Source organism: Amblyomma mixtum, unplaced genomic scaffold (genome assembly GCF_055824585.1).
Source record: "Amblyomma mixtum isolate Tamu unplaced genomic scaffold, ASM5582458v1 scaffold_19, whole genome shotgun sequence".
Classification (NCBI taxonomy): domain Eukaryota; kingdom Metazoa; phylum Arthropoda; class Arachnida; order Ixodida; family Ixodidae; genus Amblyomma; species Amblyomma mixtum.
This window is the reverse complement of record NW_028317716.1, coordinates 109,544-136,847: the sequence shown is the minus strand read 5'-3', so window position 1 is coordinate 136,847 and position 27,304 is coordinate 109,544. Positions and strand designations below refer to the sequence as shown.

At 46.0% G+C, this 27,304-nt stretch overlaps 1 protein-coding gene and 1 pseudogene across 1 annotated transcript; both read right to left on the bottom strand.

Moving 5' to 3' along the window:
* Positions 1-2,396: 2,396 nt before the first annotated feature.
* LOC149324747 (uncharacterized) lies at positions 2,397-4,369 on the bottom strand (annotated as a pseudogene).
* A 959-nt stretch (positions 4,370-5,328) lies between these two features.
* LOC149324746 (uncharacterized) lies at positions 5,329-26,971 on the bottom strand. Its single transcript, XM_089565285.1, has 4 exons — positions 26,749-26,971; positions 7,227-7,387; positions 6,166-6,259; positions 5,329-5,831 (listed from the first exon to the last, which is right to left on the bottom strand). Exons 1-4 carry the CDS (start codon positions 26,969-26,971, stop codon positions 5,329-5,331), a joined length of 981 nt encoding a protein of 326 aa, XP_089421411.1.
* Between the last annotated feature and the right edge of the window lie 333 nt (positions 26,972-27,304).

The following is a 27,304-nucleotide window of genomic DNA, read 5'->3' as shown; positions in this document are numbered from 1 at the left end:
GGCCACCCACCAGGCTTGCATATAGCGGGTGTTTCAGCGAACACTCTAAAAAAATTTTACATTAAGCACTTTGGGGTAAAAATATGGCTTTTGCGGCACAGTATTCCCAGTCTTGGCGGACACCAGAAAACCAGTGAATACTCTAAAGTCGTAAGCTGGTTAACTAATTATTAATAATTAACTTTTAGCTAGTGAAATTGGGCACCTAGTCGCAACTGTACCCGGTTTTTTCGTAGACGGTCGTTAGTACTAGCCCTATAAGAGTTTAGACTTTCGAAAACGCGATTATCCTTGGCGCTATGGCTCGAGAAAATTTGGCTTTTTCACCTGCACTGAAGACGTTGCTTTGCATGCATGCTTTCGAAAGCGTATGTATTTCCGCACTGTGCCGCGAAATTGGCGCTCTTTCTCATTCTAAAACACCGGTGGAGTGCTGACACAATCATTCGTTCTCCAAGCAAATTGAGTAGCTCCGGCTATCTCCCTCGCCACTTTGTTCACGTATTTGTGAGCTATCGTGGTCCTTCCGAACAAGTGCGCCAATTTTTCAGGACTGTACCCTGCAGTGAGTCAGGAATATGGTGAATTAACTCTGGGTCTCTTGGGGTCGTGCGAAATAGTTTTTTATCCTGCGTTTTGCTCACGGTGCAAGAATACTGAGGTGTTGACACTGCGCCCGCTCGAGCGTCCAGATTATGTTCGGCCGCGGCGGCGCGGGCCTTGCAGTTCGGCTGCATGCCGAGAGATGGCGCCGATGTCAGCGGGCCCAGGATGATTTTCAAACTTTGGTTAATTGCTGTGGAGACGAAGGAGACGCTCTAGGATTCAGTGCTAGCGCAACTAAATCAGGTGTGATGATTTTTAACGATACAACTGATCAGGCGCTTACAATGCAAGGCCACGAAATACCCAAAGTGGCCGAATACAAATACCTCGAGATATTGCTAAACGAAGGGCAGATATACACTGAAAAGCATGAACAGGCTCTTAGGGCAAAAGGACGAAGAGACGCTGGGATAATGAAACATAGGGCATTATTGGCAGTTGGCAGTTGGCGGCACGTCCAGAGCCGGCCCTAAAGATTTGTTCTGTTACTGCAGGTGCGCAACTACGTCCCAATAGTTTCAAGTGGTCCATCGGACGTCGGATGCTCTTTTGCACGGATGGTTCGTCGGTGTGACAGCTCTGCTGAAAAAAGTGGAACTTTTCCCGTTCTTCTTGACTTCGGTTTGCGACGCAAGGTGGTGCTCTGATCAACAAGCGCCTAGAGAGCCTACATGTCCGTCTTTTAGGGTGGTGACAGCTGGGCCCAAGGTTGCCTAACGGCGCCTGTGGCGGCTGCCAAACTTGACGGGCCGCCATCTTCGTCCCCAGCGTATGCCCTGCCTGCTTTGAGAAGCTTCCTGCTTGCTTGAGGAATATCGACAAAGCAGCTTTTCAAGAGCGTCCTCCTGCTGAACACGATCGAGATTGCAGGGTCGATCGTTTACTGCGGCATTCACGTCTTCGGTAAAGGCTATTCTTAGAAGCGCGCGAGTACGCGTTTCGCAAATTCGTTGTCATCGATCGTTTCTCATATTCAGAATGTTGCTAAGGCGTAATTAACTTTTCCCAGGTGAAATCGTGCAACAGACAGGAAAACATCTGAGCATTAGCTATCAAGGTGGAAGTACTGTTACGCCGCTTCGTTTTGCCGGAATTACGTTTCCTTGGTGGCATTGAAGTAACGCGACTGGCTTTTATCTCGGCTTTCTTCGATGTCATTTTTAATCCAGAAAAAGACTCTTTCTTTTCTGTTGTTAATCGCGTGAAGGCGCTGGATTAAATAGACAATGATTTCGTTAGTTCATTTTCAGGTTTTCTTACTTTATGTATATGGAAATTGTTCCGAACAAATTGTAAAACTACCAGTATTCTATATTTACGCTATTATAACGATTAAATGTGTAACGTCGCCAATTGCGCATTTTTGTGCAGATACAAGGCGTTAAGGAGATATTTTGCTAGGGTACCTCGCAAACAATGCTTACACATTGCCGGAGCATTACCATTCTCAAAATAAGAAAAAATGCTGCGCGTAAACTAGGCCACAATTGCACTACCCTCCGAGTCAATTCCGTGAAGCATCGTACAGAAACTGGCGAACTGAACGTGCCCAATGTATCGATTTAATGCGTAGCCATGCATTTATTGAGGAACATTAAAGAAGGTGCTGTTGCGACACACAATAGCGCATTTATGACTCAACTGCCAAGTCGGCATAGCCTCAAGCGCCCTTTTATTTATATATATATTTTAGTGGGGAAGACACACACAATTCACAACAGGTTACTTTATTGCAATGCTTGCCTGACATGCAACAACCTGCTCGACGAATCACAGGGGTACATGGGAAATCCAACAAGCATATAAATATATGTCCGAATTATGAACAGTAGTATCAGATTTCAAACAGCACTTTGCCTAACAGGGTAAGGCATATAAAAGCAACATTGATCATTTTAGACTTTTTCAATGCATGTACTGAAAAAACAACCTGAAAATACAGCGGCTAGAAGCCAAAAAGCCAAAATGGGCTGCACAAGTGCACAATGCTGTTGCGAGCAAAGCAGAAATAACCATTTTACACAAGTGCACAATGCTGGTGCCAGCAAAGCCGACATAACCATTTTACGACAAATCAGCTGGAGAAGAATACAGTTTGCTACACTGATCACAATGGGAAAGCAATCAATGCGATAATACCTGCATAAGTTGTACTTTGAGCATGGACACATACACGAACAGAAATATTGGAAAAACCAACAGACATAATGAAATTAATTACCTCAAACAAAACGCTGAAAATTACATGACATGGTAAAATAATGTACAGAAGAAATACGTCGTTAGCAACGTGCACTTAGCTATGACAGCTATAAACCAAGTTAACAAAAGGCATGATTTGAATGAAAGCATGCCAGCGTTTCTTGGTTTTGGGTACCTTTTGCAAGCTGTGATGAACAGTAAAAAGAAAACTTAACAGGAAAATATTTCACAGCTATTTTGAACACACACCTATGTAATGTTACGCAGAAAAGGTAAAAACTTCCCTTGATCATCAATGTGCGGCAGTGAAGTTGCGTAGAGTGCGTAACAAACGCACAGTCGGCAACGAGTCAATACACAGCCTCTCGTATTAGCGCCCTGTAGGTGTCTTCACATATAAAAAAAATTGTCACAACTGCAGCACTACTCTGAAGTCTAAGCTGACTGCAGAGCTATTCCAAGTTTGCGGCAGCACACGTTTTGCTCGATGCCCCGTTTACCCGTTGTGCATGCTGCTGTCGAAGGTAAATATTCAGTCTTGTTTTTACATACTTTTCGAGAAGCATCTTCTCTACCTTAGGCTTGTGCAAGTCGCAACATCATATGTGCATTTTTACAGACTTCTGCAGGGCATTCAAAATGCTAGAAAATGGTTTCTTGAGCTTCATGACTTCATCCATTTCTGCAAAAGTTTTGAAGGTCTCTTCACAATCTATCAAAATATTCATTACAACCCTGGCTTGGCTGAATGAGGTTTCCAGAATTCTTGACATATTCCTTCAGGTGAATAAGGCTGCTGTATTCGACAAACGTACTGTCAATCCATACTTTTTCACAGCTCTTGCAGCTCTCTATAGAATTCAAAATGGACTTGAGAAGAAAACCACCCACATAAGCTATGATGTCGCACTCCGCAGTCGTCAGACCGATCACAAACAGGTTCTCCAACTCTTCAGACTGCTGGCTGGGGCCTCCTGCCAGCTCCTTCAGGCTTGGATCAAGGAGGTCAGCCAAATGATTACTGTCATCAATGCTGTAGCTAGAAGACTTAGGTGTGTGCAGAAACTGGCTAACACAAATGGCCTTCAATGCGCATTTGACATCGTACGCACTTGGTACAGGTTTCCTGAGCCTCACTACTGAGAAAATATTTCCAAGGCAATCCTGGATTAACCTAGCAGTGAGGAGGTACAAGTATCCGCGCTTCGCCAGGAGCTCCTCCGACAGGCGCAGTACAACACTTGTCGACACCAAGAGACCAGCTTGAGATGGCTTCCAGTGTGCAGTCGCTCCGATGTTCATTCGACTGAATGTGGCACATGCAAGCTCCAAGGTTGTAACTGCTTCCTTGTGCTTTCAGAGATCAAAATGGCTTAAAGCGACGATGGGGTGTCGTGACGACATCAAAGTGTACCATTTAGTCACAAGGTCAAAAAACCATGCAGTTGCTTCTGCTTCCGGCTTCAAGACGTTTTGTTTGATTAGATACCGAATGGCAGGAGGTGCTTCGCGGAACATTTGCCCTGCGATGCTAACTTTCATTTTAGTGAAGTGTCCGTTGCTGACGTGAATGTCCGACAGTTTATTAGCAATTTTGAGGTCCTTGTTGCTATCATATTCGAGAACAGCTTTAACATGTTCAATGCTAACAGTTGTTCCTGGGATGCCGTGCTCCTTTGCTGTCTCTACCGCCAGGGTAAAACTTCCTGCACGAAGAAGCTGACCACGAATATTTTTCAAAACGTGGCAGGATCGGCCATGAAATATAGCTCCCTGCCATCCAAGTGGGGGTGTGCAAGAGAGCAGACAGTTTCCGAGTGCCTGTGGCTTGAAAGTCCAAGGAGGCGCCACACTGCCCTGTTCGCTCCTCCCATGTCACTTGTCACAACAAGCACTCTCAAAGAAACCTCGAAACAGAGTTCAATTAAACGAAACACTAGCTCCTTCAAAATCCTTCCGTCAGTTGAACGACTAGTGAAGTGGTAAGCGATGACTTGGTTCCATCTTGTGTTTAAACCCCCAACCATAAACACAAGGGCATGGTTGGCGACATTCGCAGTTGATTCCGGTAGAGTCGTACCTCCGAAAAGACAATCGAGGGAGGCATCATGTTCGAAGCCCTGGCTAATCTCCATTTCGTCCATGAAAAGCACGCAGTCTTTCTCAATGTCTTCCATTGTTTCTGCCTTGCGTTTTAAAACTTCCATCACCTCAGTGAGGATGCCAGGCAGGAAACGAATGTTCTGCATTCTTCGAATCAAGGTCCTGTTAGAAGGCAGCGGATATGACAAAGACCTGAGAAATTCGTAGCCTGTCGTACCGCATGCATGCTTGATTTGGAGAGCTGCTTGTATAGTCTTCTGCGACCACTTTCGAATCCTGGTTTTTGTTGCCAGAGCCTTTGTTTGATCTGGAGCAAGAAATGATTTTAGCGCACTTATTTCTTGCTCAGCTAACTTGATTTTCTTATTAAGACTCCGTACTTTTGACCTGGCTTGCTCATGCAGTCGTATCAAATTTTTACACTTCCTGTTTAGGTCGCTGTTTTTTTTTTCGCAGCTCAGCATTTTCTCGGCGCAACATGAGCAATGTGGGAGTTGCTACGCCTGCAAGCATAAAGGCAGCTGGCGTGGTTGTTTGACCGTGTGGAGAAGCAGTGCTGTCTGCGTCATTTGCTACAATGTCGGGACGGAGATCTGGCAGAATGGCTGCTGACACATCATCATGGCTGGACTCAGGAGTGTCGTCTGTGTCACTTGATACAGTGTTGGAAGGCAGATTTGGGGGAGAGGCGGCTACTGACGCACGATGACACCTCAACTCACCAATGTGGTTTGCACCATTCGCTGCCTTGTCTAGAGGAATCTTGGACTGTGCATTGTGGTCAGGAACCTTCCCGTCGCCAGGATGTAGAGGCAGCTGCGAAATGTCTCCAGGCGTGCAAACACGCTTGGTGCGAGACAAATTTGCAGGTGTCAAAGCACAAGGACGCTTCTTTGAGGACTTCCTGTGTTTTGGAGCGGCTGAAAAAAATTAAGGACGCAAACATCACTACAATGAAATGCTTGCCTATGCTTTCTTATTTAGGAAACAGCTTAGATACCCATTTTTACTTTCACCGTAAAAATTACAGGAAAAATGATAGCATTTTTCTTGAATGAAATGCACCACCCAAAGCATTTTATGCAGTTTTGAGTGCTTCGAGTAGAAAAATAAAATAAGGACCGGATACCTCTGTGCATTGGGCTAATGAGTTCAGATGTGTGTGTTTTTTTGTAAACATAAATTACATTTATGAATGTCCAAGCGAAATGGAACTTCTTTCTCTTCCAAAATAGATTTTACATATGTACTTACCACGATAGGGAAAAAGAGTTGGGACAGCATCCGGCCTCAGCTTTTTCAATCCATCTAGCCTGTTCTGTTCAAAACTTGCGTCTTCAAAATGTGCCTTGAATAAAAAAAGACAGTTTTAACAAACTTATTTGAAAACACAATAAGTTGTTTCAGTTGCTGGAAACCTCATGTAATGAGGGCCACAATGGAAAATTTATTACCTGCTATTTTTTGCAATTAAACATTTAGGCCATGCGGACTACATTTCCCAATGACGCACCAAAAATTACCGACAGAAAGCGTATCTTGAACCATTGTAATATTTTATACGGGCGTCGAAATTACGAATTACCATAAACATATCAAGTTTGTTTTCACAGTGTTTGAAAGAAATCGCGCCCTACATTACAATGAAATACACGAGAGTGCATAATTAAGTGCTGGTTGAACGAAAAATATTTCGTCCAAATCACTTGGTTGTTCGTGCCTAAAACACCATACGCGACCTTATCATTAAATCACCACAATCGGCTTTTACGGCCATGCTTGTTTGAGCTACGTTTGACAAGTTTCGCAGTGCATAACTTCGGTTTTTATCTTTTGCACCCAGGCCGGTCAATTACTTTTAATAACACGGTAAAAAAAAGGATCAATCATAAATTCTACACCCGTGCAGAATTTCAGTACGAACAACTCAGCGATTTATTTTATTCGTAGATACAATAAATAAGCAGCACACTGCGTACTCAGCCGATTGCCGAACGTAGCTGAACGATGCGTAAAACTGAACTGCGGGGCATTCCAAGATTAAAATGCGACTGCCAAGTTAGAACATGTTCACAACCAGGCTTAATTATGAAAATTTACGTTTCGTACCTTCTTAATTCGGGGTAATGGAACGCCTAGCCTCCACTTGCGCGCACGCTCGGCTACGGGCGGCCGTCGCAGGCAACTATCAGCTGACAGCTGCCTGCGACGGCCGTCCCCGCTCACAAAAACACAAGTATAGAGCCCTTCAAAAATGTAGAATATAGCAATAAGTACGCGCGCAAATACATGGTGAAGCGAGGTACAATACTCACAGCGCAAACACGAGAAGCATCAGTGGGCTCCCAGCGGTCCCTTTTCACTTGCACAAGCCAGCGCTTTCTTCGGTTAGGGCTAGCCGGGAAACGATACATTCGTGTGCCCTTCCTGCAGTGGTTCGTGCATTGCGGAACGCAACACCCGGGAATTTTCGGTGCTCACACAACTCTGAACGTGGTCACAGTGCTAGCATGGTGCCATTAAATACTTCCTTCTCGTCGAGACCGAAAATCACAGACACTCAGCAGCAGCAAGACGACAGTCTTATGCGCACGGCGACGGCATGCCGACTGGGGACCAATATGGCGCGGCAACGTCTTCTGGCAACACTGGTCAACGGCGGGCGGCGGCACGAGCCAGGTCAAAAGGCGACACCACCCTAGAAAGACGGAGGCGCGCAGCATGTAGGCTGCCTACAAGCGCCGTCATCGTCCCCATAAAAGCGCATCGCTTGCAAGCAGCAAGCACAGTTGGCGGCACGTCCAGAGCCGGCCCTAAAGATTTGCTCTGTTACTGCAGGTGCGCAACTACGTCCCAACAGTTTCAAGTGGTCCATCGGACGTCGAATGATCTTTTGCACGGATGGTTCGTCGGTGTGACAGCTCTGCTGAAAAAAGTGGAACTTTTCCCGTTCTTCTTGACTTCGGTTTGCGACGCAAGGTGGTGCTCTGATCAACACGCGCCGTCATCGTCCCCATAAAAGCGCATCGCTAGCAAGCAGCAAGCGCAGTTGGCGGCACGTCCAGAGCCGGCACTAAAGATTTGCTCTGTTACTGCAGGTGCGCAACTACGTCCCAACAGTTTCAAGTGGTCCATCGGACGTCGGATGCTCTTTTGCACGGATGGTTCGTCGGTGTGACAGCTCTGCTGAAAAAAGTGGAACTTTTCCCGTTCTTCTTGACTTCGGTTTGCGACGCAAGGTGGTGCTCTGATCAACAAGCGCCGTCATCGTCCCCATAAAAGCACATCGCTTGCAAGCAGCAAGCACAGTTGGCGGCACGTCCAGAGCCGGCCCTAAAGATTTGTTCTGCTACTGCAGGTGCGCAACTACGTCCCAACAGTTTCAAGTGGTCCATTGTACGTCGGATGCTCTTTTGCACGGATGGTTCGTCGGTGTGCTAGCTCTGCTGAAAAAAGTGGAACTTTTCCCGTTCTTCTTGACTTCGGTTTGCGACGCAAGGTGGTGCTCTGATCAACAAGCGCCGTCATCGTCCCCATCAAAGCGCATAGCTTGCAAGCAGCAAGCACAGTTGGCGGCACGTCCAGAGCCGGCCCTAAAGATTTGTTCTGTTACTGCAGGTGCGCAACTACGTCCCAACAGTTTCAAGTGGTCCATCGGACGTCGAATGATCTTTTGCACGGATGGTTCGTCGGTGTGACAGCTCTGCTGAAAAAAGTGGAACTTTTCCCGTTCTTCTTGACTTCGGTTTGCGACGCAAGGTGGTGCTCTGATCAACACGCGCCGTCATCGTCCCCATAAAAGCGCATCGCTAGCAAGCAGCAAGCGCAGTTGGCGGCACGTCCAGAGCCGGCACTAAAGATTTGCTCTGTTACTGCAGGTGCGCAACTACGTCCCAACAGTTTCAAGTGGTCCATCGGACGTCGGATGCTCTTTTGCACGGATGGTTCGTCGGTGTGACAGCTCTGCTGAAAAAAGTGGAACTTTTCCCGTTCTTCTTGACTTCGGTTTGCGACGCAAGGTGGTGCTCTGATCAACAAGCGCCGTCATCGTCCCCATAAAAGCACATCGCTTGCAAGCAGCAAGCACAGTTGGCGGCACGTCCAGAGCCGGCCCTAAAGATTTGTTCTGCTACTGCAGGTGCGCAACTACGTCCCAACAGTTTCAAGTGGTCCATTGTACGTCGGATGCTCTTTTGCACGGATGGTTCGTCGGTGTGCTAGCTCTGCTGAAAAAAGTGGAACTTTTCCCGTTCTTCTTGACTTCGGTTTGCGACGCAAGGTGGTGCTCTGATCAACAAGCGCCGTCATCGTCCCCATCAAAGCGCATAGCTTGCAAGCAGCAAGCACAGTTGGCGGCACGTCCAGAGCCGGCCCTAAAGATTTGTTCTGTTACTGCAGGTGCGCAACAACGTCCCAACAGTTTCAAGTGGTCCATCGGACGTCGAATGATCTTTTGCACGGATGGTTCGTCGGTGTGACAGCTCTGCTGAAAAAAGTGGAACTTTTCCCGTTCTTCTTGACTTCGGTTTGCGACGCAAGGTGGTGCTCTGATCAACAAGCGCCGTCATCGTCCCCATAAAAGCGCATCGCTTGCAAGCAGCAAGCACAGTTGGCGGCACGTCCGGTGCTCTGATCAACAAGCGCCGTTATCGTCCCCATAAAAGCGCATCGCTTGCAAACAGCAAGCACAGTTGGCGGCACGTCCAGAGCCGGCCCTAAAGATTTGCTCTGTTACTGCAGGTGCGCAACTACGTCCCAACAGTTTCAAGTGGTCCATCGGACGTCGGATGCTCTTTTGCACGGATGGTTCGTCGGTGTGCCAGCTCTGCTGAAAAAAGTGGAACTTTTCCCGTTCTTCTTGACTTCGGTTTGCGACGCAAGGTGGTGCTCTGATCAACAAACGCCGTCATCGTCCCCATAAAAGCGCATCGCTTGCAAGCAGCAAGCGCAGTTGGCGGCACGTCCAGAGCCGACCCTAAAGATTTGTTCTGTTACTGCAGGTGAGCTGGTTTTGCTGTAGCGACTCTTCTGTACACTCCATGCCGCCAACTGCAAAACTGCCATTTGCTTGATCTACCGCGTGTGTTCTCTTGTACGCATGTGTGATGGAGGGACAAAAATGTGCTCAATGTGGGGATGATTTTGCTGACGAGGACCGGTGCATGGAATGCTCCAGCTGTGCATCGTTGTATCACCTCGGTCAGGAGTGCTAAGGCGTGGCTGAAGGCACTTTCTCGTCGATGGGCCCAAAAGAGATAAAAGTGGCGATGCAAAACATGCAGATCAGCGGATTCTTCGCAAGGCAGTTCTAGCCAGTTAACAGCTATTGCTGAAAAGCTATCGTTGCTGGATTCCATTCGCGAGAAATTTGAGTCAATTTCCCTGGTTCAGTCCAAAATAAACGAGCTGTTGTGCCTGAAGTCCGTGATCGAAGCAGTGAAAAAAAAATGCAGGATTATACACGACTCGATTGACTTTCTTTCAAAGAAGTATGATTCCTTGCTGAAAGAATCAGCAACGCGAGAGAAAGAGGTCACTGCATTGTCTTCTAAAGTGATGGTGCTTGAGGATCAGGTCGCTTCTCAGGCAGCTGTCATTCAAGATCTTAGAGGCGAAATAAATGCCTCTGAACGGTATTGTAGGTCCTCAAACCTCGAAATTCACGGCCTACCCCAATTTCCTGCTGAAAACGTGACTACTACTGTTACTGAACCGGCCGCACAACTAGGCATTGATTCATTCCTGCCAGGCCATGTAGTAGCTGGCATAGCTGGCAGGCATACGTGACAGCTGGCTGGCAAAGCGAAAGAAACTGGAATCTCTGGCGAAGGAAAATGAGTCCTCGGTTTTCTTTGTCGAAAACGTGACGAAATACAACAGAGAATTGTTCTGGGAGACAATGACTAAGGCCAAGGAGGCCGATTTGAAGTTCGTATGGCTGAAACATGGCAAAATGTATGCCCGAAAGAAGGAGGGTGACCCAGCTGTGCGCATAATGAGCCCTTGTGACTTGTCTCGGCTAGTCTGACCTCTTCTATTCTCCGTTTTGTCTGTTGTAATCTTTTTCCTTGATTCATGGCTTCGTGCGAACAATTTCGAGACTTTCATTCTCTTTCTGTTTTTTTAAAACCAGGCGAAGGCACGTTCACTGTTTTTCATGTAAACGTGCGCAGTATTCGCATGCACTGGAATGAATTTTGTGTCCACGCTGGTGCAGTACGTGATTTCGCTGATGTTTTTGTCTCTTTTGAAATTAATATTGGGCAAGAACATACTGGTCTGTTTCAACTCCAAGGTTATCACAATCATTTTTTGACGCGCAAAGACGGCCGTGGTGGTGGAATTGCCATCTTTATTAAAAATGGTTGTATTTCAAGTCCTCTGAACATAATCTTCACAAGTGCTGAATCGCTAGCCCTTCGTATTCACACACAATCTTTTGCCATCACATTGCTCGCTATTTATGGGCCGCCAAATCAAAATGTCAGAAAGTTTGTAGATGAATTGCGTCTACTTGCTTTTCCATCTGGTCACCTGTGCATGATAGGTGATGTTAACATTGACGTGCTGAAGAAAGAGCGGCACATTGTAGCTGATTGCTTGAACACGCTTGCTGACGTTGGAATAGAATCCATTATCAACCTTCCCACACGTGTCGAAATTTTGGGTGCATCACTTGTGTCTTCATGCATAGATCACGTCAACGTTCGCACTGAGAACGACCAGGTATTTCCGTTTATTATTGAGCAAAAGCTATCCGATCACTTCTTTGTTGGGTGTAGCTTTCTATCGTCTCACTATGCTGTGGCTAATAACCCGGTATCACAGATAGAGGTTGTTGATAAAAGAAAGCTGGACTTGTTGTTGCGACGCTATGATTGAAAAACTTTCCTTGCGAAAGTTCCTGCCAGTCACCTGTACGATTCTTTTATTACCGTTTATACGCAGACAGTGCACTCTTGCAAAAACGTAGTCGTCTTAAAGCAACGAAAGCCGGGATGCCCGTGGATAAATGGAAATGTTCTAACCGCAATAGCTGAAAAAGAACTGGCCTGGGCGCGTTGTCGTCGCTCCCCTAATAATCAGCATCTTCGTGAAGCTTATAAGATGACTCGGAATAAAGTCACTGCTGTGCTTAGAGGTGCCAGGCGAAAGCACTTGCAAGGTAAATTTTCTGAGTTTAGGAATAACCCGTCCAAGGCTTGCTCTGTGGTTAACGAATTAAGGGGTCGTCCCCGGAAAGGCGCATACCAAACTGTTGCTAAGAATTTCTGTCCACCACGTATAACGTTAGCAGACCAATTTAATTCCTTTTTCTCGTCTACTGAAACAAGTTTGTCTGGTAATACGGCTAGTTATTGTATGCCACAATCGGTGGTTGAGTCTGCCTTCCTGCCCGAGTGTACCGAAGATGATATTCGTCATATCTTATTCAACTTTAAACAGCGGAAGTCGGTTGGATTAGATGGTGTGTCTGTGGACGTCCTTCGGAGAAATTTTGAGGCCCTGAAGAATGTTCTTTTAGCAGTTATATATAACATTATAGCCACACAAGTAATACCGCCTGGCCTCAAGGAAGCGCTTGTAGTTCCTCTTTTCAAAAGCAGACAGGTTAATGTTGTCACAAACTACAGACCCATTTCGATACTTTCGTGCATTGCTCTGATACTTGAAAAAAACATATTTTTCACGTAATGCAGAGCTTCATTGATGCGCACAACATACTGTCGCCTAATCAATACGGATTTACTTGCGGGCGTGGCACTAGGTTAGCATTAGATGAATTAACCGATTTCCTTAATAGTACTCTCGAAAGTATTGCATTCGCTTGTGCATTATTTCTAGATGCATCAAAAGCTTTTGACTCCGTAAACCATGAAATATTACTTCGTAAACTTCATAGCTGTGGCTTCCGAGGGCCCTTCCTAACTTTCCTTGAGAATTATTTGCACGGTCGAATCCAAACAGTAGTTTTCGGAAATATTAAAAGCAAACCTAGACAGTTGACCGCCGGAGTTCCCCAGGGGTCGATTTTAGCTCTCCTTTTATTCAACCTGTGCGTTAATGATCTCAGTGAAGCAATTTTTCACTATAGGGTGTTTCAATACGCAGATGACACGCCTTTAGTACCGCGTCATACTAATTACCATCAAGCCGTGGCTGAATTGCAAACTGACACTGTAAATGTTATCAGTTGGTACCGTAACAACTTAATTTCTATCAACCAAAATAAAACTAAACTAGTCTGTTTTCACGATGCGATGAAATCTGTTGCTGTCATCACTCCAGTGTTTCTTCATTCTCCTCTGTGTAACAATTGCTTTTGCTCTCCTATTCCATACCTCTCAAGTGTCAATTATCTGGGTGTCCATTTCGGTTCTAACATGTCCTGGAACACTCATTTGGCTAACGTTTGAGAAAGGCTGCGCAAAATAGCCTGCCTGCTATATTCTATTAAAGCACTATGCCCAATTTACATAAGGAAAACAATAGCTCATGCATTGGCGTGCAGTGTGCTGCGGTATGGAATTTGTTCTTTTTATTTTTGTTCAGTGTTTTGGCGCAACAAAGTGAATTTTTTACTAAAATCTATAATTCGGGCTGTGATGTATAGTGTGCACATTACTAATAATTCCAATCTTTTTTCATGCTCGCACATGCCTTCGTTCAGGCTATTATTCAAAGAAAGTGTGAGCCTTATGTATATATGGAACAATGAGTTCTGCCTCCCGTATGTCCCCGCCAGAGCATTACGTCCACGCGACCGCTTTAGCTTGCCCAGAGTACGGACAAGATATGGTAAACGTGTCCTTTTATGTACCTGATGTGTTGAACGACCTGCCAGATAATGTTTTTTTCTTTCAGCACTCGGAAAGAAGTGAAATCTGCTATCTTTGATTTGTATGTGTAATTCTGTTTCTTTTCTTTTTTTCCTTCCCCCCCCCCCCCGTCTTTTCTCACTGCCTTTCCTTAGTTTCATTCTAAATTTGTGCAGTATTGATTAATTGTGCCGTTCTCTGGCTTGCTCCATTCTGCCGAGCACTGCCCCACAAGCCCATTGTTGGCTTGGGCAGGCTCGTATTTGTACTGTGTCTTTTTTCAATTAAATAATTTATTATTATTATTATTATTATTATGAGGGTACAACAAATGAGAAGTACAAAGAGGTATTGGAAAGGAATAATGGTGCCGGGACACACTTTCGGCAATGCGGTTCTGTGCTTAAGGGCAGAAGCTCAGTCGAGATTAGACGTAAATCAGAGAGCTTTTGGAAGATTATTACTAGGTGCCCACGGCAAAGCAACAAACGAGGCAGTACAAGGGGATATGGGCTGGGCATCGTTCGAAGCACGGGAAGCTCAGAGTAAAATACTATATGAAGAACGCCTGAGGGAACTGGACGATAACAGGTGGGCAGCTAAGGTATTTAAATATTTATACAGAAAGAGCGTTGACTCACAGTGGCGGAAAAGAACTAGAAAACTAACCAGTAAGTATGCCGGTCAAGAAGACGGAGAAAGAAAGAGCATTAAACAAAAGGTTAAAAACGCGGAAGTTAAAAATTGGATGAATTCAATGGAAAAGAAACATAGTGTAGAACTATATCGATACTAGAAAAGGCAGATCAGGAAAGAATTTTTCTATGATGAAAGAATTTTTCAGATTTTTCTATGAGAGGCAGTGCCCTACTTTTTGAAGCTAGGTCAGGGTGTCTTAGAACTCGCAGCTACAAAAAGAAATTTAACGAAGAGGATGACGCATGTGCAGTGTGTGGTAGATCTGTGGAAACAACTGAACACCTCATGCTCAAATGTGATGGTATCCATCCGGATATCGATGCAGGCACAATCACTCTTTGTGAGGCCGCAGGGTTTAAAGATTACAATGGTCATGTAAATAAATCTGCAGTGGAAGTTAGCAAAAAGTGATTAGATGTTTGGTGGCTGAAAAGCAGAGATGTGGCATAAAATTATAATTGAAGGAAACCGTAGGTAAAGATGATGGCGAATCGTAATGAGAATTGCCAACACAGCAAAGAAAGAAAAAAATAATAAAGAAAGACAAGCTGAGCATGGTAGCAATTGCCACCACCCCGTTTCAAAGGGCGCGTTCCCGTTCGTCCGTCCACCGGTCCATCCATCCATCCACCCGTCCGTCCGTCCGTCCGTCCGTCCGTCCGGCCGGCCGGCCGGCCGGCCAGCCAGCCAGCCAGCCAGCCAGCCAGCCAGCAAGCCAGCAAGCCAGCAAGCCAGCAAGCCAGCAAGCCAGCCAGCAAGCAAGCAAGCAAGCAAACAAGCAAGCAAGCAAGCAAGCAAGCAAGATAGCAAGCAAGCAAGCAAGCAAGCAAGATAGCAAGCAAGCAAGATAGCAAGCAAGCAAGATAGCAAGAGAGAAAGATAGCAAGAGAGAAAGAGAGAAAGAGAGAAAGAGGGAAAGAGAGAAAGAGGGAAAGATATAAATAGGGAAGGAGAGAAAGAGGGAAAAAGGGAAAAGGAGAAAGAGGGAAAGAGAGAAAGAGGGAAAGAAGGAAAGAGGGAAAGAAGGAAAGAGAGAAAGAGGGAAAGAGAGAAATAGAGAAAGAGAGGAAGAGAGGAAGAAGGAAAGAAGGAAAGAAAGAAGGGAAGAAGGGAAGGAAGGAAGGAAGGAAAGAGGGAAGGAAAGAGGGAAAGAAGAAAATGCGGAATCTCGTTTAATCGTAGCTAAGCGATTAAAATGAAAGCGTTCTACAGATGTCTATCTGATTTCGGATGAAAATTTAAGAGACAAATGAACGCCAACCAAGTTTTTGCTTAAAAACACGATGTTTCGCAACCTTACTCGGTTTGTTCGTCAAGTTGTGGTAGCGGGCGAGTTGCACCTTGGCTTTAAACAACACATAATAATTGTCCACCAGATCGCGAACCTAAACTGCCGATCTAGTGAGGGCGAGCCGAGGCAGCGATTAATATTTTCTGGCTCCTGTTGGACGTGCCATGATTGAAGAGGCAGCGTTGTGCGCGTATTTGGCTTGGTGTCGAGTGCACAATGATTGCGTCACTATCCTGTGGTCACATGCCTCGCAGTGCTAGGCCACTGCGCTTCACTCATTTTGACATCAACTTTGTGGTGCTTCACCATTTCCTTGAAGTGCTTTCTTGCCACAACTCACAGCACCTGGTACTGCGAACAGGATTTTTTGTAGACAACGCTTTGCGCCTTTTCTTTTGAATGGCGCTCTTTCGGGCGAGCCAAGATACGTCCAGTGGTGGTACTGACTTGAGTATTATTCGCACCCCTTCCTTTCCGAGAATACGAGCCGAGATTGTGCTGGCACTTTTTACGCATGCACTGCATACACGTCTTTCACGCTGGCGCATGCTTGTACGTGCTAGGCGTAGAATTTTTTGCATGCGCTTTTTTGGTTTCAGGTGATACGTGGAATGAACAAACTGTAGTATCCTTTTCTTTGGAGGTCAGTAAAAAATAGTCACCATATTCGCTTTTCCAACACCCCGGAAATCTGCGATATGCACTCAACGCAGAGCCGGATCCGATTGGCAGCTTCTCCAGTCCTCAAAGAGTCGTACGACCGCTTTGTCCAATCACGGGCGGCGGCGCGGCGCACCGTGTGCCCCGCGGCACAGGCCGTACATTTCTGCTAGAAAAGGCAATTCGCGTTTGGTTTTGACTTATTTGGGTTCGATATTCGGGCATACAGCATGAAAAGCTGTAGAACGCAGCTGCCATCCTGATTTTTAAAAAAAGTGCTTCAGTCTCCCTTTAAGCGAATTGCAGTTGCTGCCCCAAACATTAGCTTGGAATTTTACTGCTGCAAAATTTGACTTTGGTAAGCAGCGAAATTTTGTACACATCGAAGCAGAAGAAAGGTACGGAAAGCATTTCTATAACGGACAACACACAGCAGATAAATTTCATCATCATCATCATCATTTATTTTACCCTTAAAGGCCTCTGTTGAGGCATTACATAAGGGGGGGGGGACAAAGCAAATGCAACTGAGAATAATACGTTAATACAACAAAACATAATGCAATACAATAAAATGAAAAACGATACATCACAATACAACGTTGGTCAATAATGAAGGGCGCAAGGCTGAATTAGGCGGTAACAACAACAACAACAAGAAAAAGAATAAGTGTAACTGGGTGAAGTTTGAGCAATGTCTTTTATTCAGTACAGTGATTAATTAATGCCTGTCGAAATTTAGTAGCGTCGCGCTCGTTAACAATGTAGTCGGGTAGCAGGTTCCAATTTTCTATTGCAGTTGGAAGAAAAGATTTATTAAATGCCAAGGTCGATCCATGTATACGTTGAATGCTGAGGAGGTTAAACAGGCGGCGCGATGTTCTGATGGGAGCTAGTAATAATGTGTCACGAAGATCAGGAAAATTGTAATATAACTTATGAAAGAGGCAGAGTCGTGCGATTTTCCGTCGGAGCTCTAGTGGCGGGATGTTAAGTGAAGATTTAATACTGGTGATACTGCTGTGTCTATTGTAATTTGAGGATATAAAACGGGCTGCTCGGTTTTGAACGGCTTCTAAGGTGTTAATTAAGTATGCTTGGTGAGGATTCCATATAGCCGCTGCATAATCAAGTATGGTACGGGTGAATGTTTCGTATGCTAATTTTCGAACAGAAGGAGGGGCTAGGTACAGGGATCTTCGGATGAGGCCAAGTGATTTTGATGCTCTAGATGCCAGATATAAGATGTGTTCCGACCAGGTTAATTTGCTGGATATAGTGATTCCAAGGTACCGATATGATTGGACTTGGGTTACCGTGTTTGACAGGAGTGAATATGCAGATCTGATGTTGGAACGTTTTCGCGATACTTGCATGAATTGGCACTTTGAGACATTCAGCTGCATAAGCCAGTCCGAACACCACCGTTCTATTATGTGTAAGTCATTCTGAAGCGATAGTTGATCCCTGTTAGTGTTAGTGTTCATCCGCTTATTAATGCACAGCATACTCACAACGTGACTGACTCTATGAAAACGCCGCTGCTCTTTTTGTTTGAAGAGTGTTCAAGTTATCCTATGTGCTTTGTTACATGTAGCGCTCGGGCACACATTCGTAGCTTGCCTCTAATGTAATGTTGCCTCCGATCATACGTACTTAAAACGTTAGCGTTTCTGTATTCGAGTGTAAGTGTGTGTTTGGTTGCCTCCTCGGGCATGTCATATATTTGCACCACAGCTAGGGTCCTCGTAGCTTGCACCCGCCAGACCAACCATACCTCTAGCTCGTAACCCAGTTGCACTGTACATGAACTTAAAAACTAATGCATGCGCCGAGACGCCGATTACAGGTGACGATTCAAGCAAATGGGCGCACACTACTTTTCATTAGGTGCTTACAAGTGCCGTAATGAAACAACTGCCCACATACTTCGGTGAAAAGCTTCCTTGTTTTGCTCTATGTGTATGCGTGGCATCTAAACATAGAGCAGCGAAAATGCTTTCCTGATATCAGGTAGTCTAGATACTGCACGTATTATGCCACTACTTTTTTTTTCTCTGAGGAGGTTACCCTATGCGCTATATGGAAAAGTCCGCCTAAGGAGGCATGTGTTTATCGAAGCGGACAGCCATACAGCGTAGACCCAAATTCCCAGGCATAGAAACGCTGCTGCGCTGCATTGATAAATTACCAGCTGGCTGAATGTCCAGCATATGAGCGGGCAGCAAAATGCGTCGGCGCTGCTACACGAACCAACTAGCGAGATTGGCGGCTGCGAGAGGCTTATCAACTGAAATGCCGCCAGGAACGCAGACGACACTGCACGACGACCTGGGGTTCTTTAATATGCACTGATACCACACACTACACGCGGCTCTAGCATTTTGCCGACACCGAAACATGACCGCGTTGGCCGGGATCGGACATTCGTCTTTCGAGGCAGCAGCCGAGTGTCATAGTCACTGGGCTAGCGCAGCGGCGTTTCATGGCTTTCGAGACAAGAACTTGTATGGATTCGAAACACTCCTGATATACCACGCTACCCCGCGATCACACAGCTCTTACGGTGTTTGACCGCTCAGCATGCGGTCGCTTGTCCAATCTCGGCCGTGGCGACTGCTTTGTTTTGAAGCGAGAAGCTTCACTAGGCTCGTTAACAGCGCGCTCCGCGTCAGACGGAGCCCAGATTTGCCACATCTGCGCATGCGCGAAACCGAGCGACGTCACGCGCAGCGCAGGTGGCCGCAGACTCCGTAATAAAAAACGAATAAAAATAAGCACAGAAATGACACCAAAAAAAGAAATGAAAGAAGTAAAATGCCTATGACGAGGTCGCGAGGACATGATGCCTATGACGTGGTCGCGAAAAAAACCCCACTTGTCCTCACTTGATCACTCACCGCTGCCATGATTTACAATATATCGGACTACTCTAGGAGCTTTAGGTAGCGAAATGTCCCATCTTTTAATAGATGTAAAGTATTTTACATTTGAAAGAGGCAGAATGTTTCCCTGGCTATTTTTCTATTCATCATGCATCCTCAGCATCGGCAAGAAACGTGTGGCGCCCTCCCTTGGTGCCTTTGGCTAGGCGCACGTCTACGCTTTTTTTGCTTGCTTTAAGGAGATCAAGTCACGCCTTGTGAATGCGCGCTTTTATTAAAAGTGTCCCCATCGGATGTAGGCACACAAACATGGGCCGCTACAAGAAAGTGCTCGCCATGTATGGGTATTATAGAGGATTATAAGCAAACTCCGGAGCTTTACAGACACATTTACTATTGCATACGCATACAGTGGCTACTTGAGGATGAGTGATAGTGGAAATGCGTGCGCATTAACTATACAAAGCCACGAAACTTAGGTATTAGCGCATTAATCGCTACATCTTAAAGCTCAATAGCGTTCAGCTCTTCGAAAGTTTAGGCGATGCGGTCAAAATTCAGCAGGGATGCGTTGAAATCAGTGTACCTCTGTAGTCTCTTTACTGAATATAAAGCTATTTCTGTAAGGGTACAAGCCCAATCAATCCGAATTCGTTTGGCTTCTTGCTGTACTCCTGTCATCTGTACATATATAGATGCCCATAAGCTTGTACGTTGCAAGTACTGCAGGATTCTATGCAAGAAACCTGGTGCTCCGTTTCGTGCCTGTTTCACTAACTGATTGTGCGCATTAGGCAATTTGTCCAGTGTAACAATTCGTAGTGTGGTAATTCACAGCATTTCTTCTAGGTTGTTAAAGTGCCTCCATTTATTCGATCATTCGCCGTCGCTAAGGGCTTTGCCATTGCCGTAATCGCTCCTAATTTCCGCGTTCATGTCAAAAGTGTGTGCAAACTATGAAGCGATAACGAAGAGTTCATAGAACGGCATGTTGTGAGCTATTCTGACAAATCTGCCATTTGCTGTGCAGGAAGCTACTCCTTTTCCCAAAGCTGCAACCCAGAGGCAAATCCAATTAAAATTTTATGACTATATTTTGCATTTATTTGAGCAGTAAACGCCAGCCAAATAAGTTCTTGTAGGATAACACGACGTTTCAAAGCCGGCTCTGTTTCTGCTTTAAGGCGGCAGCTGGGCGCTCCATCCGGGCCACTTGCGCAATGCGCCGCTCGCGCTGTCCATTACCGACAGGACGCTACGTGCACGCGGCCTAGAATATGGAGTTAATTTACGCGCGTTGTAAATGTGTACAACAATGCTTAGGCACTAGCTTGCGAGTGGCGCGAACTTGATACTTTTTTGTATTTTGTGAATTGTGTACAAAGCTTCCCCGTCTTTTCTGCCGGTCGCTTTCCTCCGTACTTTTCCTCGCTATCCTCTCCCTGTGACTTCCGCCGGCTCTGAATTCCGTGAATTCCACCGGCTGCAACTCTCGTGCTTCCTTTTTGTATTTTTTGTCAGTAAACGATTACTACTACTTTTCATTTCATTTCATTTCATTTCTTGAAGGTGCGACTGCGGGCGCGTTGCGGAGCCTTTTTTAAGCCCACATAAGGTCGACCGCAGGGTCACGGAGCTTACACCGTGGATGTAGGAAAAGGGAGTGGTTCCCAGAAAACATTCAACATTCTCCTCCGTCATGACTCAGGTAGAAGGCTTCTGCGCAGTTTGGTTCGGTTTCCACCACAATAGTGCCGTCAAAGTCACCCCTGTGGTGGCATGGCTGGGAAGTACGGCCACTGCGCTTCTGTTCATTTGCTTGACATAAGCTTTGTGCTGCTTCACTCTTTCCGTCATATTATTGGTGTCCCCAGCCTAAGCCTCGTTTACATGAACCGGACTGCGGTAGATCGAATCGGGGGGTCAAGTTGTGTAAGGTCAGCCCGACTCGACGATTGCGTGTTTACATGAACTAGATTTTAGCGAGTCGAGACCGGTTCAACTGCAGCGACACCAAGCGTCGAGCAGCGCAGCGGGTGCGGGCAGTGGCAGCCTCCAAGATTGCGGCACGGCGCACCGCTGTCTCGCAGGCGCGATGGCGCAAGCGTAAAAACAGGATCGTAATTTATGCTCTCCACTCCTACTAACCCGACCCTTCGTCTCTATCCGGTTTACGTGCTATCTTCCGTTGGGATTGAGTGAGAGTCAACCCCCCCCCCCCCCCCCCCTGCAGCGGAGTTGACTGGACTCACTTCCTCGACTCCCGGAACCGACTGTGCGGTGTTTACATGAAACCAGTAACCGGTTTCAACTGAATTCCTCAACTAAACTCCTTCAAGTAAACGCCGCTCTAGACACCATGCACTCGAGCAGGGTTTTTGCGTACCACGCCTTGCATCTATTCAGTAGGACGACGGGTCTTCGGGACAGGGGAGGAGGCGCCTGATAATGATGTCCGGCTGGTACCCAGTTTCCACCGCTTCCTTTCCGCGAATGCTGGCCAAGGTTTTGCTGACGCCTTTTACGTACAGATTGCATACGCGTTTTTGCTCCTGGCGTGTACTTAGCCTACGCGTAGAATTGTTTTCGTTGCGTTTTTTCCCATAAGGATGTTTTCTTTTGTTGACAAGTTTTAATGGTGCAAGGGCCGCCTTGCACCAAAGAGCGCCATGGAACAGTGTTTTCTTCTACATAAGGTTAGGTGAAAGACATTTTTCGAGTCAGTTCACCTCAGAGAAACCACGAAAAAAATTTTATGCATTGGAAAGCGATAGGTACCCGGGGGGCACTGGGAATCGAACAACCGAACCGCCCTCGAACCGCATGCTAAAAGCACTGCTATCGCTGATTTTAAAATAAATAAGGAAGAATTGGGCATCGCTTTCAACCTAAACTTGCTTGAATTTCGCGCTACCCTTCCGACACAACTCTTTTACAATATGTTCCTCTCAGAAAGGCTATGACAACGCCACACAAGATTCGCAGTATTAAATGGATGACGAACACAGGCAGAAATGGGCGTTATTTTCAAGAGGTACGTAGGTGACCGGTTGCGGTGGTAAGGGGGAGGAGAGAGCAAAGGGAAGTAGGGAGAGGGTGCTGACTCCTGCTGTACCTTTGTGTGCGCCTTTCTCTTTTTCCCCTTTTACTTTTCCTTGAGCCGTGGAGCGCAGGCCGAGCTTTCTTCTAAAGTGCGCTGTTTTTTTTTGCTTCCGACGCTGAAGAACGACCAAGCTGGCGCGTCTGCCAAACCGGTCCTGAAAGGTCTCATGCATGAACGCATGCTTGCCGGCTCACGTAAAAAAAAAAAAAAAAAAACCTTACAGCTGCTAGTGTGCCACTCCTGACTGAAGCGGTCAAACATTTCCCAAACATCCCATCAGAGTTTTTGGAGAGAATCAGTTGCATTCTCTGACGTCCTGGTTACGCAAGACTCCCACCAGCTTTGTGAAGAGAGCAGTGCAAGGCACAAAGAGTGACACAAAAACAAATTTTGGTCCATTTGTCGTGGCTACGGCAGATGCGAATTAGGTGTGTTAGCACTGCGGTTTCGATATTCGAATCCACTGATCACGGCTGCAAGTTGATGCAGAAGATACCCAAAGCACAGCGCGAGAGACGGGTAGTTTAGGACACGGGATGTTCGGCTGCGGTGATGTAAGAGCGAGTGCTGTGTTGCTGAGGTGTGTCGTATTACGTGTCATGTCGATCTGCTACTGTTTTCCATATGGTTTGAACACGGTTCATGTACATAGAACAAAAGGCAGTGATGTAGTGGTCTGATGCAGTGGCCAGCAAAACTAATCTAATCGCGCCGTCCGGATTTGCAACCCACTCGGTCCGTAAGGTACTTTCGTTTAGTTAATTTTATTTAAGGTCAAGAAAACTCCAGACGTACAGACGGACCTAGGCGAACACTAAGAAGCCTCACCACCGGGTAAAAAAAAAAGAAACTTTGATCGCATCAGGTCGCTGTTGTTCCACTGCCATGTGGAGCAAGACCTTTCTGCGGCCACGTAATTGGTGGAAGCTTCGGAAACCACGTGTCCTCAGCCTGTGTGTCAAGAAACCAGCCGTATTGCATTTATTTTTTCTTTTCTCACCCAGCGTGTTCAAGGCGGGCTGACTGTGCGGCTGCCCTCCGTGCTCCCTTTGTTGGCGTGCAAGAAAAGGAAAAGTCGGGTCGCGGCTAGCAGGGCTCTGTGCCTTCTTCGTGCGACTTCGAGCGATGATTTGTCAAAAATTACTGCAAGTATACACATCACATAAGACATGACTAAACGTCCCATAAGCGGCACAGAACTTTTTCGAGACAATGGGACAAGACTTTGCTGCGATAATCAGAGAGCGGAGCCCTAAAAGCCTGACAGTTGCTATCATTAACAACATGGTTGGGAAGGTATCTAAACTGTGAAGGATGAGGTAAATGGGATAGTTGGTTGAGAAGCAACACAACTTTCAACCACACCAGTACTTCTCAGCATGAGGGGTTGTTTTAATAAATATTTTTTGTGTTGGAGCTCCACAATACTGGTATTACTGCAACAAAATGGCGATATTTCTACTTCACAGCTGCATCAGAATGCACATTTTCCGTTCCATAGTTGCCCCAGAACGCCCATTTTTGTTCTCCAAAAGCTTTTTAACAAAAAAATTATTTTGGCCATTCCAGCACTGTTGTCAGCGCTCCGTCACTCAGTCGCTAGCTTTCGTTGCAAGCAGTCTCAGTCACCGGAAGCAGGACTCCAAAAGTTCGCGAACAATGCTGAAACGGTGAGCGCAAGCGGCGCCTATGTGTTGATCCTGCGTGAACTGAACGAAGCCTTCAACGGTGGGCAGAGGAGTCACGCGCGATCTTGCGATGCCACCATTATTAGGAAGTGCGCGCCCACGAAGTCAAAACCGCCAGACGCAAGAAACAGCAAAAACAAAGAAGGTGCCATTTGGGCATTCGAATGCCAGTTCAGCGTCAATACACTCGGCTTTACGTGTTTGGCCAGTGAAATGCAGACTAAGACGCTGCCAGGTAAGCTGTAGGTACTCTGAGCAGCTCCATTTTTCATAGTGAGGCGGGGCTAAACAAAGTGCAAGCGCAGAATAGAAGGCTTGATGATCGATACAACTCATGAACAGTACGACGAATACAAACTATGGCTTCACCGATTGGCATGACGCCGTGACATCTTCCACCTGTCAGCCTGTCATCACGAGTTTTTGCACGTTAAATGGGATTACTGAGGATTAGGCAGATTAAACACGACGATAGCGAAACCCGGTAGACGGCATTTGACGGAAGGCCTCCTTTCAGCGGAATTCGCCGATTACGGTTCTTGAGTTCTATTCGACAATTTTGACCTTCTCAGCTTCTCAGATTATCGGCTCTTGAAAAAAAGTATAGTATGTGATTAACGTAAATTAAACCAAGGATAAAAAATGGAGTTCCAGAGCTACGTGAAACCACCCACAGAGTGTTTCCCGTCGTATGCTCCTCCTCAGAGTATTTGATAAATTCCGATCAATTAGTTAATTAGGTAAGATTAATTATGCTAAAATTTAAACATTCACTTTAGGTTAACGTGCTTTTTGTTAAGTTGTAGAGGAGCGTTACGAAAGAACCGATCAAGTTTTTTTGTAGGAGCGTGTCTTCTACGTGGTTCTTTCTTCAAGTTTTTAAAAAAAAGCCCGCGAAATATGAAAACACCACGTGTTTTCTCTCTTGCGCTACCGTACTGTCGCGTTGCAAGCCAGCTCTGAATGAACGAAGCGTGTGCGCTCACCGTGTCCAAGTAAGCGGCCGGGGCGTAGTTCGATGGGCTGCAAAATTATGAACAAAAAAAAAACGAAGACTACCCTGGAATGCACGACTTCACTACTTTCACTCCATTTTTTGGTTTGCCTGCGCGATGTCTCATAAAAGCCCTATCGCAATTGGCAGATCACGCCGTGCGCTTTCCATGCTGGAAGAATGTGCTGATCGCACTTTCAAGATTATGCTAAGAGCGGCGTCGACTGCTCACTTCCAGAAGGTGAGCGCGCACGACTAAAAAGAAAATAATGTTTTTGGGAGCAGCCACGTGATGTCGGCAGGGCTATCAGCTTGATGTCATGCAGCAAGGTGTATATAATTGTGCTTGTGTATCAATAAACCTTCAGTTGAAAGTAAGCGCTCGTGTTGTCCAAGTCTCTTCTCTGTCCGTGTTTTTTTGCGCTTGTACGTATCTGTTTCTATCTGGAGCAGGCAATAAAAACAAATGACACCAGTCTATCACACTCCGGGTATTCCAGAAAAAAAGAGAGCATCAGGAACAGACAACCTTCATTACACTATGCTTGCCCATCTCTCTGAGGCAGCCGTTGAGCTACTATTGAATTTTTAAAAAATAAATATATATAACAGGGAAAATATCTGAGTAGTGAAAAAAAGCAGTCATAGTGCCTTTTCTGAAACCCAGACAAACACTACCAAGTCCTCGCAGTTTATCACCGATAACACTAACCGGCTGCATTGTTAAATATTTCGAAAATGTAATAGACATTAAACTCACCTTCGTATTTGAATGTCGTCAAATATTAGGCGTATATCAATGTGGACTTGAAAAAGCATGTTCGGCCACTGATCACCTTGTCCGCCTAGAAAACACCATCCGAAAGGCGTTCATCCACAAGAAGCACTGTATCGGAGTCTTCGGTCTGGAGAAGGCCTATGATACCACTTGGCAGTTCCGCGTCCGCAATGACCCAGCAGAGTTAGGTATCAGTGGCTCTATGCTGAATTGCTTGAATGACTTCCCGGATAACCGTAAATTCCCAGTCCACCTAAGAGCAACGATGTCCATGGCTTTCACCAAAGATAACGGCGCACCCAAGAGGTGTATTCTGAGCACAACACTATTCATAGTAAAAATAATTTTCTTAGAAAAAGTAGCACAAAAGGCCATAATGAATTCGGTTTATGTTGATGGCCTACAGATAGCATGCACATCTTCCAGCATATCTACCATTGAAAGACAAACATAAATCACTCTGAATAAGTAGGATGCTTGGGCACAGACAAATGGATTCAAATTTTCTCCAAAAAAAACAGTAGCTGTTCTGTTGTCCTTGCACGAGGCCTACAGATCGATCCCAATCTCTACCTGGATCAAACCGCACTACAAATTAAACAAGAACGCACATTTTTAAGCGTCATTTTTGAAAACACTCACATTTCTACCACGTATTAATAACATTAAAAGAGAAGCTTCTCAAGTCCTCAGTGCCTTAGAAGTCATTCTAAAACAGCGCAGACAAGACAAGGACGACGGAAAGAAACCTTCAACACGAACGCTGAGCTCGAATTTAGGTCCGAGATTGAGCACATGGCGCACGGGGACCCCACTTGAACAGTAGATGGCGCTTGCAGTTGTGCCTGTCTCCTTCGGTATAATTCTCGCAGGTGCGTCAAAACAGGCTGCCAGGTGAATTCAGTGCATTTCTCAGCTACAGTGAGATGTTCTCTGAACGCCTCCTTGCTTCTGGTGGGGCCACATGTGGCTTGCAGCTGAAGGAGCAAAGTCTCCCGGTGAGCTGCGAGCCGACGTGGCCCCACCAGAAGGAAGCAGGCATTCAGAGATCATCTCCCCACAGCTGACAGATGCTATGACTTCATCTGGCAACAGGTTTCTTGTACCCCACGGATACCGCAGCTGCTTCATTCCGCATATCATCCTGCGGATTGAAGGAGGTAGGGTATCCGTGCTTTTGGTGGACGGAGAAATCGCGGTTCTTTTCGCAGCTTTTTTTTGTTCTGGACAGTGACAGAAGGTGTCTGCTCACTTTAGTAATGGTCTTACGACAAAAGCTTTGTGGGGAGTGAAGTGGCTGGAGCCGAATTGGAAATATCGGAACACGTGGTTCGCTTTCTGTACATTGCAAACCTAAGTCCCTCTTGTGCCTTGTGAATAGAATTCGTGAAATGGAAAGCCGCCCCGCTGTTCGCGCTCGAATGTCAACTGTCGGCTGGTTTGCTAGAATTTAGGTGAGCTTCGAGGGTCACAGAA